The sequence below is a fragment of the Mustela lutreola genome, chromosome 1 (genome assembly GCF_030435805.1).
Source record: "Mustela lutreola isolate mMusLut2 chromosome 1, mMusLut2.pri, whole genome shotgun sequence".
Taxonomy (NCBI): domain Eukaryota; kingdom Metazoa; phylum Chordata; class Mammalia; order Carnivora; family Mustelidae; genus Mustela; species Mustela lutreola.
Window position 1 is genome coordinate 142,457,594 of NC_081290.1, and position 16,673 is coordinate 142,474,266.

At 37.7% G+C, this 16,673-nt stretch overlaps 1 protein-coding gene across 4 annotated transcripts in view; it reads left to right on the forward strand.

Moving 5' to 3' along the window:
- Window positions 1-5,344: 5,344 nt before the first annotated feature.
- LRBA (LPS responsive beige-like anchor protein) overlaps window positions 5,345-16,673 on the forward strand; it is a 742,234-nt gene continuing 730,905 nt past the window's right edge. For 3 of the 4 annotated variants that reach the window (XM_059175618.1, XM_059175627.1, XM_059175636.1), the window contains exons 1-2: window positions 5,345-5,816; window positions 6,162-6,601. In XM_059175618.1, coding sequence (XP_059031601.1) covers window positions 6,386-6,601 — 216 coding nt within the window. In that variant the 5' untranslated portion in view covers window positions 5,345-5,816; window positions 6,162-6,385. The remainder of the gene's footprint in view (window positions 5,817-6,161; window positions 6,602-16,673) is intronic. The other variant, XM_059175643.1, reaches the window with a different exon arrangement.

The window sequence follows — 16,673 nt, forward strand, 5'->3', positions numbered from 1 at the left end:
TTTATTTGACAAGGGGAGAGCACAAGGGGAGTGGGCAGAAGGAGAGGGAGAAGCAGGCTCCCTGCTGAGCAAGTAGCCTGATGTGGGGCTCAATCCCTAGGACCTGGGATCATAACCTGAGTCAAAGGTAGATGCTTAACTGAGTGAGCCATCCGACACCCCCATTTTAAAAATTATTAGTGGACTTGAACCCTTTTCCCCCTCTCTTAATAGATGTTTGCCTTACCCACCTGGTTGCACATTTCTCAGCAAAGAAAATAATTTGGTGTCTAAAGGAAATGGATGCTTTCTTGAATAAAATTAAATCTAACTCTTCAGCAATCAAGAGAAAACCTCCCTGGAAAATTTCTTGTGGACCTTATAACCCTAAATGTGATCCCACATAATTCCCCTTCCCTTGAGGATCTCTGCTACCATCCTCTTTAAGATATGGGCCCAGTTATAGGGACTCCAAATTACAACATGGATGTGACTAGGCTGGAATAGTTTATAAAAGTTTATACTGGGGACAGAAAAAAGTAATATGGTCAGGAGAGTAACCCAAAACTATACAATATGTTTTTACCTGATGTTGTTCTATCTATTGCCATGTAAGAAACACCCCTGAAACTCAGTGGCTTAAATTGACAAGTACTTATTATCTCTTATAATTTCTTGTGGGTTAACTGGATCCAACTGTGCTCTTCTAAACCATGTGGTGTTGGCAGTGCTGCAGTCATCTGAGGATTCAACCTGGCTGGAATATCAAAGATGGCTCACTCTAATGGTAGGCTGTTGGTTCTGGTAGTTGGCTGGGAACTCGGCTGGGAACTCAGCTGGGGCTGTTGACTGGAAGGCCTTGATTTTTCTCTATATAGCCTCTCCGCCTAGCTTGGCTTCCAAGAAGGAATGCTCCAAGTTTGCCTCCATATGACAGAAGTCATCTTTCTCCCCTCAGCTTGAGTACCAAGAGGAAATGAAAAGTTCAAATCCAGAGAGTAGGGACTCTCCGCCTAGCTTGGCTTCCAAGAAGGAATGCTCCAAGTATGCCTCCATATGACAGAAGTCATCTTTCTCCCCTCAGCTTGAGTACCAAGAGGAAATGAAAAGTTCAAATCCAGAGAGTAGGGACTGGAAAAAAGTAATTTCTTCTCCTATCTGCTTGAAGTCATTCTCCTGGTGTCTCATTTCCTATGTGAACACCCCCACTTTTACTTGATGACTTAAACAGTAACCTGCTACTTTCAGGGGACACACTGACCTCTCAGAGACCTCACTGGACAAAAATTCAGAATTTAGCTAACAATATCAATAGTTATTCTAGGGATATACACTTAAATAGATTGCAAAGGTGGGATTGGGTGGTGGTACATTTTATTGTAGTACATGACAACTGTTAACTTATCATAAGAGAACACTGCAAATGAGATAACCTATTTACATACTATTTAAGAACAAAACAGGGATGGGAAAGTAGAAAAGACAAATCAACCAACCTAGTCTATGTCCATGCCAAATACACTAACTACTGCATTAATATTTTATGTCTTAAAAAGTATGTCTTGGCTAGCATACTTGCTGAAAGTAGAGTTGCCCTTTACAAAGCCTCTACCTCTTGTGTGACATACACAAGGGAAAAAAGAATGTAAGAATTCCCAAAATGTAGTAAGTGGATGTGGATCATTTTGAACTTCTAGATATTAAGAAATTAATCAAGTATGCCTGGGCCCCACAGTCAGTTGAGCATCTGCCTTCAACTATGGTAGTGATCTTAGGGTCCTGCTCAGCAGGGTGCTTGATTCTCCTCCTGCCTGCTCTGCCTGCTGCTCTCTGTACATGTGCTCTCTCTCTCTCCCTCTGACAAATAAATGGATAAAATCTTAAAAAAAAAAAATCAGTCAATAATACTTTTAAACTTTTTTGAGTTTCCAACTATTAGAGAAGGTAATGTCTTTTCTTTTAAATTTAATTGTTCCTAGAATCTAACACCCAATAAAAATGTCATTAATAAAGACTACTAACATAAAAAATTTAGTTTACATTAGTAAGATTTAATGAATGTTTCATTTTATCACAAGGAGGGTGCTGCAAGCCAGGACCATATATTTCCAGTCTATCATACCATAAGCGATGAGAAATAACAATTTGAAGAAACTCCAAATCCAGAGATACACATCCAGGCTCATAGCAAATCATGTGGGTGGTACCTTTCCCCTAAATTATCATTTCATCTATACCCTAGCAAAATGCCAATAAGTTACATTTGGGTAGGTTGGGTATCCTTTCTGGTAGAAAGAAAATTCCATCGTATCTTTGCTATCAAAATTTTTTTTGTATATAGGAAAGGGTTTATAGATCAATAATCTTGATTTCACCATGAAATTACATTCTCTTTGCTTGAGCTTCTCTGAGTTATGCACAGGTTTCCTGTTCTGAATCTACTGTTTTTTTGTTTTTTTTTTTGTCCTGCTATGGTTTTTAACATAATGCTGAAGGCAAGTAAAATTATGAAAAATTTTAGTCCTTAATTCTGTCAGGATGGGATAGACAAGAAATACAAAGTCAATGAGGATAAAAAGAACTTTGAGCCTGGCTTTATAGGAGGTAATCCTTTTCCCTACTTTCTTCCTTTTTGTATAGCATTTGAACATATAATATAGGGATACAAGTAATGCAGTCCTGTAAACTCACCTTTATATGAAATCTTTTGACTAGAAACCATCCATTATAGTACCAAAAATATAAAAACGTTTTAACAACTGGTAAAACTGCTTTTCGTATTAAGATAGCCATTTATACCAAGATCCTGCCCTCTCTAACTGATAGTAGGTGTATAGATTCAAGCAAGGACTTTCACGTGAGAAAAATTAAAGCAAGTTATCTTTAGAGTTTCAACTCAACTTATATAATATGTATTGAGTAACTACAATGTTCAGGATGGTGCCATGAAAGAAGTTAAGAGTTGATGGATAGATAATTCACCCTGAAGAACTGATTCTATTCTTTTGACCTAAACAATAATCCACAGCTATTTTATTCTAAATGTGGCTAGAAGTGAAGTTTCTGCCTTCCATATGCTTCCTTCTGAACTCCCATTTTTTGTCAGGTATTATACTGTAACCAGAGGTAAAGTAAAGTAGGAGGCGGATAATTCTGAAAAACTATAAAAAATAGCTGACAATTTTGGGGGGGAAATATTTGGGTAATTGCCTTATGTCTCTTTTGTTTCAACAGAATAGCGTTAACAGTGAGCTGGCAAATCAAGGACAGCTACAAACCTTAGTCCCAGTCATTTAGATTGAGTAACTGTGACCACATTGTTACTAGGACATGTTCATTGTCATCTGCTTCTTCTTAATGGCAGACATTTATTTATTTAGCAAATACTTTACTAGCAATTATATGCCAGATATATTAACATACTCAATTTGCCCAACTATTTGCCCACATCTGGGGAGACAAAATGCTATAATAGAAGCCGTTCATTAATGCTTCTCTACCTCAAATGTACCTCTCTGTCTCCTTCCCTACATATGTGTTAAAGGTCAAGTGAAGTTTGTCTCTCTACTTCAGGCACACCCCACTCCCTCTTATTCCAGACTTATTCATTTAGCAATCTGAAATAAATAAATAAAAACTTTTAAATTATTTTTTTAAAGATTTTAATTATTTATCTGTTAGAGCACAAGCAGGGGGAGCAGCAGGCAGGCAGAGGGAGAAAGCAGGCTCCCCATTGAGGAAGGAGCCCAAAGGGGAACTTGATCCCAGGACTCTAGGATCACAACCAGGTGAAGGCATACTGAGCCACCCAAGCATCCCACAGTCTGAAATTTACATCTGAGGTGTTTAGTTTTTCGGGATTTAAGGCAAGGCAAGCCGTTGATGTGGCTTGCCCCTTACCCTGGCAATACATGAATCACCAATTCAGATTATGAGAAAAATGTCTGCCTCACCTTTGGAATATTTAAATCCACTTATATAAAACAAGCCTTTAACAAACATTTGCAACCAGATACGATTTGGTGAAGTCAAATTCATTTTAGTGTTTTTAAAAGGTGTACTGTTTTTTTGAAGAAGGTACGAAGATGCTTCTTGTCTTTTCTCATGTTACCTCCCTCCCTCCACAAATTTCCATGTGATAGTTGAAATTCAGTTTCCTTTTCAACCCCATCTCAAGTAACCGTTTCTTTAGGCAATTATTTCGTTTCTCAAAACAATATATTTTTTCTTCTGGCTCCTCCATGGGATTTCATTTGACCTCACTTTTTGCTTCACTTTCATTTTAGGGAACTACTAGTATATTAAACATCATTATTTTTTAAGGCCTTATGACTTCAAAGGGTACATAAGGGTGAAAACCCATTTTCTTTAACGATACCTGTTTTTCTCTAATGCATCAGGAGGCATACTTTATTGTTAATAGTGGGGGTGGAGGGGAAGGATACATTACGATGACCTGTGCTGATTTCAGTCCTAAGGTAACTTATCTTTTAAACTGATCTGAGACTGAGGCGAACCTAACTTTTACATTGGAAAATTTCAAGAGTGAAAAAAACCCTGAGATACTCAGGCAAAATTAACCCCGCCTCCACGCTGTTTGGAGCAACTGTCTCAGGAATCCTCCCTCCCTTAGAATGTGGGAGAGGTTTGGTGGGGCGGCAGCTGCAAAGCAAGGAATCTTTCCCATTCCTCGTGGACACGTCCCCCCTCCCACCCTCTTCCAATTGGTGGCAGCTGCTGGGGCATCCCAGTGGAAATCTCTCTCCAAGTCTTCGCCGAGCGCCGCGGGCGGGCAGCAGCTGAAAACAGTCAGGGGTGGGGACTCTCTGCTCCCTTTAGACAAGGAAAGCAGCCTCGCTGGCTCCAGCGCTGCCACTTCTCTGGCTCATCGTAGCAGTCCCTCAGGTGTCCTTCTTCAAGTCCAAGAAAACACCTTGGAAACCTGAGGCGGGTTCTCTCCGCGCTAGGATACCCTACGGTAACTTAACAACGGAAGAAGCTTCAGAATCACCTCAGCACTTGTCAAAACACCTTCCCAGGTCGGGGGGTGGTAGGTGTTATGTGTGCGTGTGTGGAGAGAGTCGGCTCCTGGAAGGAAATGTCTCTTCTTGCCGGTCCGAGAGACACATGGTGTAATCTGGGCAACGCTCCCGCTAGGGTGCCCACCCTCACACGTAGTCCCGCCTGCAAGCCCGCGCCTAGCACCTCCGCCCTTTCGCGCCCCCCTAGGCCGCCCGCGCTTCCCTACCCCGCCACACGGTTGCCCCCGCCTTCGCGGGCGCCCGCCCCACCGTCCCGCGCGCTCGCGCACGCGCACGCCGCGCCCGGCAGCCCTCGGCGCTGTCATGGCGGCGAGGAGTAGCTTCAGTGGGTACAGGGACATTCGTGCGAGCCGTGGGGGAGCGAGCTGTGGTAGTAGCAATCTCACCACCGCTGGCAGCCTCAGCCGGGGTGTCCATAGCGCCAGGGCGGCTGTTTTTGCAAAGGCTCAGCGCAGGGGTCGGGTGGGCCAGGAAGCCATGGAGTTCTGTGCAGCCGCGGACTCCCGGGGAGCGGACTAGGGAAACTTGGAGGCTGCGACCAGGTGCACTGACCTCTCTCCTCCCTCCCTTCCTCGCCTTCGCCGCCGGGCCTCTCCTCCCTCCTAGCCACAACACACACCTCCCCTCCTCTCGCCGTCGAACCTCAGGTGCTTGAGTGCTCCACTCCTCCCCCTGGGCCGAGCGTTGAGAGTAATCACCGCCCCCTTCCCCCGCCTTTTCCTGCCCTGGATCTCCGCCGCCACCTCCGTCTCGCGGCTCCCTGGCGGGGGGTGAGGACGAGTCCGGAGTATCTGGGTGAGGAGGAACTTTCTACTTATGTGGTAGCTTGGGGACCCCCTCTTTTCCTCGGACCCTTCATTTCCCAGCGACAGTTTCTCTTTCCGTGCACCTGTGAGGAGAGGTAGCCCTGCGCCTGGAACCTGCGAGAGTGTGGGGGAGGAGTGAACCTGTTCAGGGGCCTCTTGAACCCGCCTTCAGTCAGAACCTACCTCTTTGAGCCAGGGAGGGTAGCGGGTGGCTGGTAGTAGGGTCCCTTTAGCAACTTATTTGACAGTAACTATTTCCCTCCCCCCCCCCCCCCCCCCACGAAACCCTAAAACAAAACCTAGCGTATTTAACATTTATCTAATCTTCCAATAGGGTTTGGCGTTGTTGTCAGCCTCGGGGAGAGAGATTGGACAAATATTCTCCAAGAGGAGGAGGGCGACTCCAAGGACTTTCCCCATCAACTGCTTTTGGGGTTTCTCCACAACTTGGAAGAGTGACCCTTTTCCTGTTGTGTTGCGTGTGTGTGCTTATTCCTAGTGCTGCAACTGCTGTCCCGTAGTGACTCTGAGTTGTCCTTTCTCGCGAACTAGCTAGCAATGGCTAGTGAAGACAATAATGTCCCTTCCCCGCCACCAACAGGTGATGACGGGGGAGGTGGAGGGAAAGAAGAAACCTCTGCTGAAGAGGGTGCATTGTCCCTGAAACCAGGGCTCCCCATCAGGGGCATCAGAATGAAATTTGCCGTGTTGACGGGGTTGGTTGAAGTTGGAGAAGTATCCAATAGGGATATTGTAGAAACTGTCTTTAACCTGGTAAGTAGATACCTATTTTGTAAGCATATATTCTTATGAGTGGGTTGGGGAACTAGACGTTGAAGCTGGAGCCATGTGCTTGACTCAGACTGATGATGGCTTTTTCCATGGATAGAAGCACAAAATTCTGCTGACCTAAATGAAAGAATTTTTTGTATTTTTCAATTTAAGAGGAATTATGTAAATGTAGGTGCTTCAGGTTTTGTGAAACTGAACCGGTACCACTTTTGTGCTAAGGAAATAATTGTCGCTTGGAAGTATTTTGTGGGGGTTCCAGTGGGGAAGTTTTATTATATAAACATTGTCTTTTCTTGGGATGTATGTAACTAAGTCTGCATTCCTCTTCAACATTTTAAAGATATTTTTGTCTTTTTTTGGACTTGAGAAATAAATGCCCTATGTACTTACTTACTCTTTTGAGTTGGCCTAGGTTGCATTTTGCTGTAAGTTTTGAACATGAAAGTTTTGTTCATAGATGAACAAAGATTTGTTCATGATGAAAGATTAATTTGCTACAAAGTCAGTATTTATATTTTGATCAGTTTTATTTTAGACATAATTAACAAAAATTGAATTTTGGAATGGATTTGGGTTACATCTTGTGAAAATTGAATGGCAGTTTGAAAAGAGGATTGTGGCAGAATCAGTCTAACCAAATCTATTTCTTTAGTAAATGCATGTCTAACTATAAGGCATATTTGGTCTTTGGAAGCTGCTGGTTATACTCAGAACTTTGTTATTTTTGAAAGGTGGATATGCAATACTTTTTCTCTACTCCATTCTTAAAAATGGTTATTTCTAATGGGGGTGTTTTAGATTTCTGTACTGCAACTTCTGTTGCCCATCAGTTTATGGAATGAAAAGTAAGTTTGGCCTTAAAAATACTTCCACCTCTTCTGCCTACTTACCTGTGTTAGGAAGATAACGGATTGGAACAAATATGAATGTATAATGCTGTAATAACTATTTAGTACTCTTCCCTTTTGCTTCTGTGTTTTCAAGATTAGGCTTGTTTTATTCCAGGGCAGTTAATTATTTCCTTAACTAGACCTTTACTAATAGTCTGGTCACCTGCAGTACAACTTCTAGAATGAGAAAGGAGCTAAATGAAATTCACTTACTTTTGGAGTATAAAAACTCCAATAGGGTATTTCTCTACCATTTTATTTGTTTATTTAGAAAGAACAGACACATATATACACATTTTAAAAAACCTATATATTATGGAAATGTTCACATATATACAAAAACAGGATAGTTCTCTAGTATCCATTATCCAGTTTTAACAATTATTAAACTTTGGGGATCTAGTGTGTTTGTGGTCTTTAGAAGTTTGTAAGTCTCAAAGAGATAAATGGTAAATTGATTCACTCCTTTACCTCAAAATAGACTTGAAAATAGACTTTTTTTTTTAAGATTCCTTTTTCTGTTTCTAAACGTCATCTTCCTTGGATGACAGACAGAAATCTGTGGTAGTGATATAGCCCATGATTAGTTGTTTGTGTATGAAATACAACATTCTTCTGGCAGAAAGAGGATTCCAACTCCTTTAGAATGCCCTGTGTGAAGGTGGATCACCAAATATGAGTCATCTGCATTTTATTAAGGAAAATCCAAATCCTGAAGGAATGGTTTACTTATATGCTGTCTATAATTGTAGGCCTGTTAGAGATACAAGATTATTGGTTAAATTCTGCACAGCTGTATGTTTTCAGAGTAATAGGTGTCCCTTATAAAGGAGGGGGAAACTCTGTTCAGTTACACCTCTTCTTTACTTACGATCATTCTCTTCTTATGTAGAGCACAGAATTAGATTAGTTCCTCCCTTTTCCATTCTACCTTACAGTACTTTACATGTTCCTTCATGGATATGTATGGTCTTGGCCAGTCTTTAGAAAATCTTGAGAACTGAAGTTTTGGGAATCTGATAAGCTAGTCCATCTCAACATTGTTAGTTCTACAGCACCTAAATATTTCCTGATAGTTATCAGCTTTAATCTTAATTCTGCTTAAAGAAGGAAATATTAATAATCATGATTTTACAAACGTTATGATGTTTACTGTTTGCCAGGCAGTGGGTCAAGTGATTTACATATGTTTTTAAATTCTTTGAACAACTGTTTAATATATATCTCATTTTATGGATGAGTAGACAGAGACACTGAAAGGTTGAGTAGATTGCCTACTATTTGGTGATTCTTAGAATGGCCACCTTTCTAGGAGTACATCTGTCTGTTGAGTTGATATAGAATTGTTTGCTTCTCTGAGCAGGTATTTATAGCTCAGGTATAACTTTCCTCATATAAGGACACCTAATATTAATGATGAACTCTCCATCAGTATAATTCAATTCTTCTTCTTCTTCTTTTTTTTTTTTTTTTAAGAGAGAATGAGCATGAGCTGGGGGGATGGAGAAGGGCAGAGGGAGAGGGAAGGAATCTTCAGCAGATTTACCTGACTTGGGGATTGATCTCATGACCCCGAGATCATCATGTGAGCCTAAGTCAATCCAAGGCTTAACTGACTGTGCTACACAGGTGCCCCCCATTTCTTCCTCTAACATTCCAATAGCTTTCACAAAACTGCTTTAAAGAGTAAAACAAAAAACAGCTTTAAAGCAAAAACATTTTTCTGGCCATTCAGTTGTTTCTTTACTTGGCATGCAGATGTAGAAAGTTTATCATTACACTTTTTATAGTCAGTATATTGGATTAAAATGTATAAAATTGTGAAAAACTAGAATACAGACAGAAGAATATGTAATATGTGTAAGTTATTAAGTCTTACAATGATATAAGCCCTGTGAGTCTGGCTTACCTAGCCCAGTATATTACCAGTATGACTGAATCCTTCCTTATGTGTGTTCTGCTTTATTCTACTATCTTCACTGGATTTTTCATTAGTAAGTTTAAACTACTATTTATAGCAATTATAACTTTTTCCTATTTTTGATGCATTTTGTTAAAATAGATCATGTCCTACTGATTGTTTTTTTACTGATTACATGTTAGCTACTTAAAGTAATAATGTCTGTGCTGTTAAAATTAATAACTTCCCTTTCCCTGGAGTTGTCCAAATTAGTGGTTGAGCCATACATCCAGAGATCTTTACAAAGTGCTCTCTCCTAAATTTGCTAATGTAACTTGACCTTACTGTAACTTGACTAAAATTCCTTTGAAATTTACCACTGTTCTTATAATTTCTCTTGCAAATCTGTTTTAAAGGTTTTGATTAATAGTACACCTTTGTATTCAAGTGTTTCAAACTTCTAGGCAACTTTTACGTTTTTCTAGTTGCAGCTTTAAACCATTTCATTTTTTCTTATCTGTGTGCTAAACTAATTTGTCAGACATTTGGACCCAGAAAAATTAAGGTATTGGCATGTTTTCAGAGACTTGCTGCTGAGTTTAACTTCCATCAGGCCTTTAAAGGTATTCAGTTCAAGAAAAGTGTTTCCCATGGGCTAGTGACAAATACATGTTTTAATAAAACTTGTTTAAAAAGTATATTATTTTAATTAAAATGTTAAATCTTAAAAAGTGGAATATAATTTTTCATGACTCACTATATGTCATTTGATATAGGTCCTGCTAAAGATATTAATGGTGCAAACTTACAATAACTATAGGAGCTGAGCATATCACATAGAGGTTCCGTTCGTATTGACTGTCTGCAGAGGGTGTGCTTATAGACTTAGAAAGGCAGCTTCTGTTTCATTCTGGTTTGTTGTTGGACGATAGTAACATGGGCCCAAAGGTGTCATACCTTTTGATTTTCCAGGAAGAATTGGAAATTAATATTTAAAAAAATAACATTTTTAAATGTCCTATTAAAATACTGCAAACTACTGTGTGAGACATATAAAATTGCAGGTAGTTATTTTTCAAGCGTTTATATGAACATTTATTAGAAAGATAGTAACAAATTAGCAAGTTTAAAAGAATAAAAAAAAGATAATAGCACAAAATGCTTCTTAATGTTCTCCCCCAACCCCCATAAATTTGTACATCATGTTATAAGTAATAGGAAACTTGAACTGGTTTTAAACACAGTAAAAAGGATTTATAGGCTTATTTATCTCCAAGTCCAAAGGTAGGGCAAGACTTACGGTAATACAGTAATATTAAAGATCACTTTCTTTCCGTTTCGAAAGTTCTGCTTTCTTCAGTCTGTTGCTGTTCCTCTCATGATTGTAGGAAGGCTGCCAGTGGTGGTTGGGACCATATATATTTTTGTTCACATCTCTTGGGAGAGCCTCACTGTCCTAACATTCCAAATAAGGGTCTGGACCTGATTACTGAAAGAGTGACTATGGTCATTGAAATGGTTGATTGGCTTAAGCAAACCGGGGCCAACTACTATACCTAAGGATGGGGTTAATTTTCTCTGAACTACGTGGCCTGTCTGGTGAGAGGTGGATACGCAAATAAAAATCTGGGCAAGAGATTGAAAGGGTAGGGGTGCCTGGGAGGCTCAGTTGGTTAAATGTCTGACTTTGGCTCAGGTCATATTCTTGGGGTCCTGGGGTCTAGCCCTGAGTCAGTCTCCATGCTGGGTGTAGAGCCTGGTTGGGATTCTTTCTTCCTCTGCCCCTTGGATGCTTGCATGCATGCACTCTCTCCCTCTCTCTCTCAAATAAAATCTTTAAAAAAAAAATTGAAAGGGTAAATGAATAGTTGGATAAGCAACCGATAATGTCCACTATTCTTTTCAAAGGTATTTGTTTAAAGAGGAAAAAAGTCATTCATGAACTCAACATCCTATTGCGATTTTGAGCAAGTTTTAAAAAACTCTTTGTACCATAGTTTTTCCTCTGTACAAGGGGGAAACTACACTTAGGATTATATGAATAAATACTTGTAAAACATTTAAAATAATGTGTGGCACATTGAGTGCTGTTATAAGTATTTACTGTTATTTTAAGATCTGTAGTTTAGATAGTTAAATCATCATATTCCAACCTTAAAATTTTTTGTTTCTATATAGCTGTTACCAGCCTTATTGGCTCTGCAGTATACTATGTACTCCTTCTGAATTTATTTAATAGTCATTGTGATTTTTCAGACTTGTTTTTAAGTGCTTTTGTTGAGGTGTAATTTATGTACCATAAAAAAATCACTTGTTTTTAGTAAACAATTTAGTGATTTTTATTAAGTTTACAGAGCTGTGCAGGCATTACCACAATCTAATTTTAGAACATTTACATCCTGTGTTCAAGATGTTTCATAGTTTTAGCTCTTGCATCTAGGCCTGTGATCCATTTTGAGTTGATTTTTAAAAAAGGTTTTATATGTTCAAGTAATCTTTATACCCAACATGGGGCTCAAACTCACCACCTTGAGATCAAGAGTCCCACCCTCTGACTAAGCCAGACAGGTGCTCCCATTTTAAGTTGATTTTTGTATGTGACAGAATGAGATAGGGTCTAAATTCACCTTTTTGTATTTGGGTATTACCACTCTGTTGAAATAGGTATTCTTGCTGCTGAGTTTTGTCAAAAATTGGTTTACCATAAGTGTAAGGATCTATTTGGACTTTTTCCCTCTGATCTGTATTTCTGTTCTTTACCACAGCCACTCTGTCTTAATTACTGTAGCTTTGTAGTAAGTTTTGAAATAGGGATGTGTGTCCTTTTTATTTATTTATTTTTTTCAAGGTTGTTTTGGCTCTTCTTGGTTCTTTGCATTTCTGCATTAGTTATAGGATCAGCTTGTCTGTTTCTGTGAAAAAACAGGCTGGGATTTTGATGGGGAGGTGTTGAATCTATAGTTAACTTTGAAGAATATTGAGTTTTCTATCCCATGAATATGCACTTGTCTTTCCATTTCTTGTGGTTTTCCTTAATTTCTTTAATCAATGTTTTATAGTTTTCACTGTAGGAGGAGATGAATTATTTGAGTAAAAAAAATTTTTTTTTTTTTTTTTTGCTATTGATGCTTCTTTAGGTAGCTTTGTGCATTGAAATTTCTAGACGGGAATAAATGGTTCAAAGTATATGAACATTTATGTAGGTCATGAATAGATATTGTTAGCTTGTTTATTAATGTTTACAATCAAAAGACATGTAGGTGAACTGATGAATTTTAAAAGCTTCATAGTTTCTTGGAAGTGATAGGTTTGATCATTTAAGTCCCTGCAGGTACCCATTCATGTTTCCATTAAAATTAGTTCATTTTAAATTGAGAAATCATTTAGAAAACTGAAAAATCAGAATTTGTCTTTTATTTGTGAATAGAGAAAGCTTTTTGTTTTTCAAACTGACCTAGCCTAATTTATCTAGTATATCTAATTTTTATATTATAAAGTCTCTCTTTCCAAACATATATTCTTTAAAATAGTTTTAATAGGGGCGCCTGGGTGGCTCAGTGGGTTAAAGCCTCTGCCTTCTGCTCTGGTCATGATCCCAAGGTCTTGGGATCCAGCCCCACATTGGGCTCTCTGCTCTCCAGGGAGCCTGCTTACTCCTCTCTCTCTTTCTGCCTGCCACTCTGCGGTCTCTGTCAAATAAATAAATAAAATCTTAAAAAAAAAAAAAAGATTAAAAAAATAAAATAGTTTTAATAGTTTTTTTATATATGTGAAAGAAAAGTATTCAGAATGCATTTTTGTTTTATATACTTAGTAAATTGTCTTATCTTTGTACCTCTAGAATTTTTTAGTGTTGGTACTTCAAAAATGTTTGTTAAATGGAAATTTTCTAATCTTATCATTGATAAATTATAATCATTAGGAACCCTAGTTTTTTTTTGTTCTTTCCTGCAAAAGATATGTTGTTAAGACCTTAATCCATATTTCTTTCATTATTTCCTGACTATTTCTTATGAAGATAATTTTAAGGTAGCTTGAATTTTTCATTGTGAAATTTTGAGTTACCTCAATATCTGTTTAACCACTAAGAAATAATTTTGTTAGTTTATTTTCAGGATATTCTCTTATAACCTGCTTTAAAGTAGTTTTTTCTTTTCTCTAGTATTATGTCATGTAATGGGATATATATATATACTCAGAGACCTACTTGTATTTAGTGAGTGTTTCTAGTGAGTCTTGACTTGAAAACTGTTGGGACAATACACAAAGTGAAAAACAAAGAAACAATAAAGAAATGTAGAGAGTACATGAATTCTTTCTCATTTGCTAAACTAATTGCATCAAATACTACTCGTTTTAGATTTTAAAGGTGTTTTGTGTGTCTTTGTATATCTTTTCTGATATCTTTGTATATCTTTTCTCATGATTTAATTGGATTTGTATAAGGGTAATATATGCGACTAAAATGTGCTGTGTCAAGTACAGAATGTCTTGATGGAGTTTGTGGAAGTTTGCATATTAGGGATTTTTTAGTGCAGATTCTTACTATGGGTGGGAAATTGGACACCAAATGACTTTTAAGGTTATGTAACTATCTGATGTTCATGCTCTAGTTTTTGTTAGAAATTGCATCTGGGTGTTTGCATTTATTTCCCACACTTCTTTTTACCAGAGTTATCAGTCTTTTAGTAATTCATATTCTAAAAAAATTATAGTTTTAGAGAGAGCTGAGAGGCTGGATTTTCCATGTATATTCTTAGAGAAAGATGAAAACTAATGAGGTCTCAATTATTGCTTGGGAACTGAAAAAGATATTTTTTGTCTACTATCTTTATTCAACGAATATTAACTTCATTGGTGTGGTATTTTTATAAGCTACAGTAAATCTTAGAAAGCTATGAGAATTTAAAGTAATTAGGCCTCTGATGAGGTGTTTGGATTTTGTTGTTTCTGGGTGAAAATACTTTTCTCATAAGGTAATATAAATATGTAATCTTTTAAAAATTCTATTTATTTATTTATTTTTTTATGACAGCATGTATGTGGGGGATGAGTGGCAGAGGGAGAGGTAGAGAATCCCAGGTGGACTTCGTGCTGAGCCAGTCCTATGCCGGGCTTGATCTCATGATTCTGTGATCAGACCTGAGCCAAAATCAAGAGTTGCATGCTTAAAGGACTGGGCCACCCAGGCACCCAATACAAGTATTTTATATCTAGTTGAATCTAGATATAAAATACTTGTATAATATATAATAAATACAACTATTTATATGTAGTTGAATCTAGTCTTCATGATCTTTGGGCTTTAGTATCTTGAATAAAATTATTATATTTCAGAGCTTATAGATAGCATTTGTATATGAAGACGTTTTAACACGAAGCTTTTTTAAAAAAAGTGTTGGTTTTATGTTAATACATCAAACTTATAAAAACAGTCCTGATAATAATATGATAGTTAATCAGTTTCAAATGGGTGCCAGCAAATCTAGGGGTGCCTGGCTGGCTCAGTTGGAAGAACTTGTGATTCTTGATCGTGGGATTGTGAGTTTGGTCCCCACACTGGGTGTAGAGATTGCTTAAAAAAAACTTTAAAAACAAAAATCCAAATCTTTTTTTGAAATGAAGTAGGCATGGATTTAAGAGACTGATTGGTATATGAAATGCGGGAAAAATTTTAATTATTAAAGAAAATTATATAACGGTATTATAAAATGGTTAACATTATCACCAACTTATTTTCTTATATCAAATTTCTATGAAATTAGTAGACATAAAGCAGACACTAAATCCACGACATTTTATTTTATTTCATTTTTTTAAAGATTTTACTTATTTATTTGACAGAGAGAGAGATCACAAGTAGGCAGAGGCAGGCAGAGAGAGGGGGGGAAGCAGGCTCCCCACTGAGCAGAGAGCCCAATGTGGGGTTCGATCCCAGGACCCTGAGATCATGACCCAAGCCGAAGGCAGCGGCTCAACCCACTGAGCCACCCAGACGCCCCATAAATCCACAACATTTTAGAATAATGTTCCTTATTATAGGTGTCTGTGGATGGGCAAGGGGAGTGCCAGTGGTCAGAAGTGTGAGTGGGTAATTTTGTTAGTTTACTAAAACATCAGGTGGATTTATGGTTCTTAATCTATTTTTAAAGATTCTTTGGGTTCCTAGTTTTTATTTTTGGTGTTGGTGAGATGATCTGTGGCTCTTGAAGTAGGGGGAACATATGTTGATAATTGATATGTTTTTGAATTGAAATTAATGTTATTTTGAGTTATAATAGATAATAGCAATATTTAAGACTAACTGAGCGTGCCAGGTTCTGTGCGCTGTATTAACCCAGTTTAATTCCTATATTTCACACAGTTAGGCAGGTATTACGTGTTTCTGCCAAAATACCTTGTGTTCTGCAAAAGTGGACTAAATAATAGGATTTATGGGTGAAAAATAGGATTGGGGTGTGCCATTCAAAATCTGTGGCTCCTTGTGACCAGAATACTAAAAAAATCAATGATAATCCTGATGAAAATATTAGGAACATTAAATCTCTGCTGTATGGCTTCCCTTATTAATTCATTGTTTTAATACAGTGAGAAATATCTTTGCAGTTTTTTCTTTTGTACTTGCAGATTGTTGGATACTGAACATTGTGGAAAAAGTATACTAGTTCTTGAAGTTATTAAAACAGGTACTATTTGTGTTAAAGGAAAGCAATTCTGCAAATTTTTAGGTTTTCATAAGATCTTTACATATTTCCAAGTATTTCTTTTTAATTCTGTTGGAAAAAATTACATATAAACCAAGATCACATCCACACTTTTCCTACATTATTCTACTCTTTAACAATCCTGTAGGAGGTAATGCAAGACAAAGATGTAAGTTACAGCAGAACAGACTGTGCTATTAGAATATTCACTTTATAAATGGTGAAACTGAGATAGTATAAGTAGCTAGCTCAAGTCACTGAGCAAGTAATATTGCTGAGATTCAAGCTCAGGGAATCTACAACCTGAGCTCTTAAGCTGTATATGGTTTATAATTACAAAAATCCTTAAATGTAAGAAAGTGGCTTAAGGCATCTTTCAATTGTGTAATTGAATAATAACTCTGGGAAAGTAGATTGTTTAGGAGCTGCCTAACATAGTCAAGATTGTCTTGTGGAAGGTAGGTCCCCCCACCCTACTTTATTTTTTAATTTTTTAAATTTTTTAAAAAAATATATATATATATTTTATTTGACAAACTGAGATCACAAGTAGGCAGAAA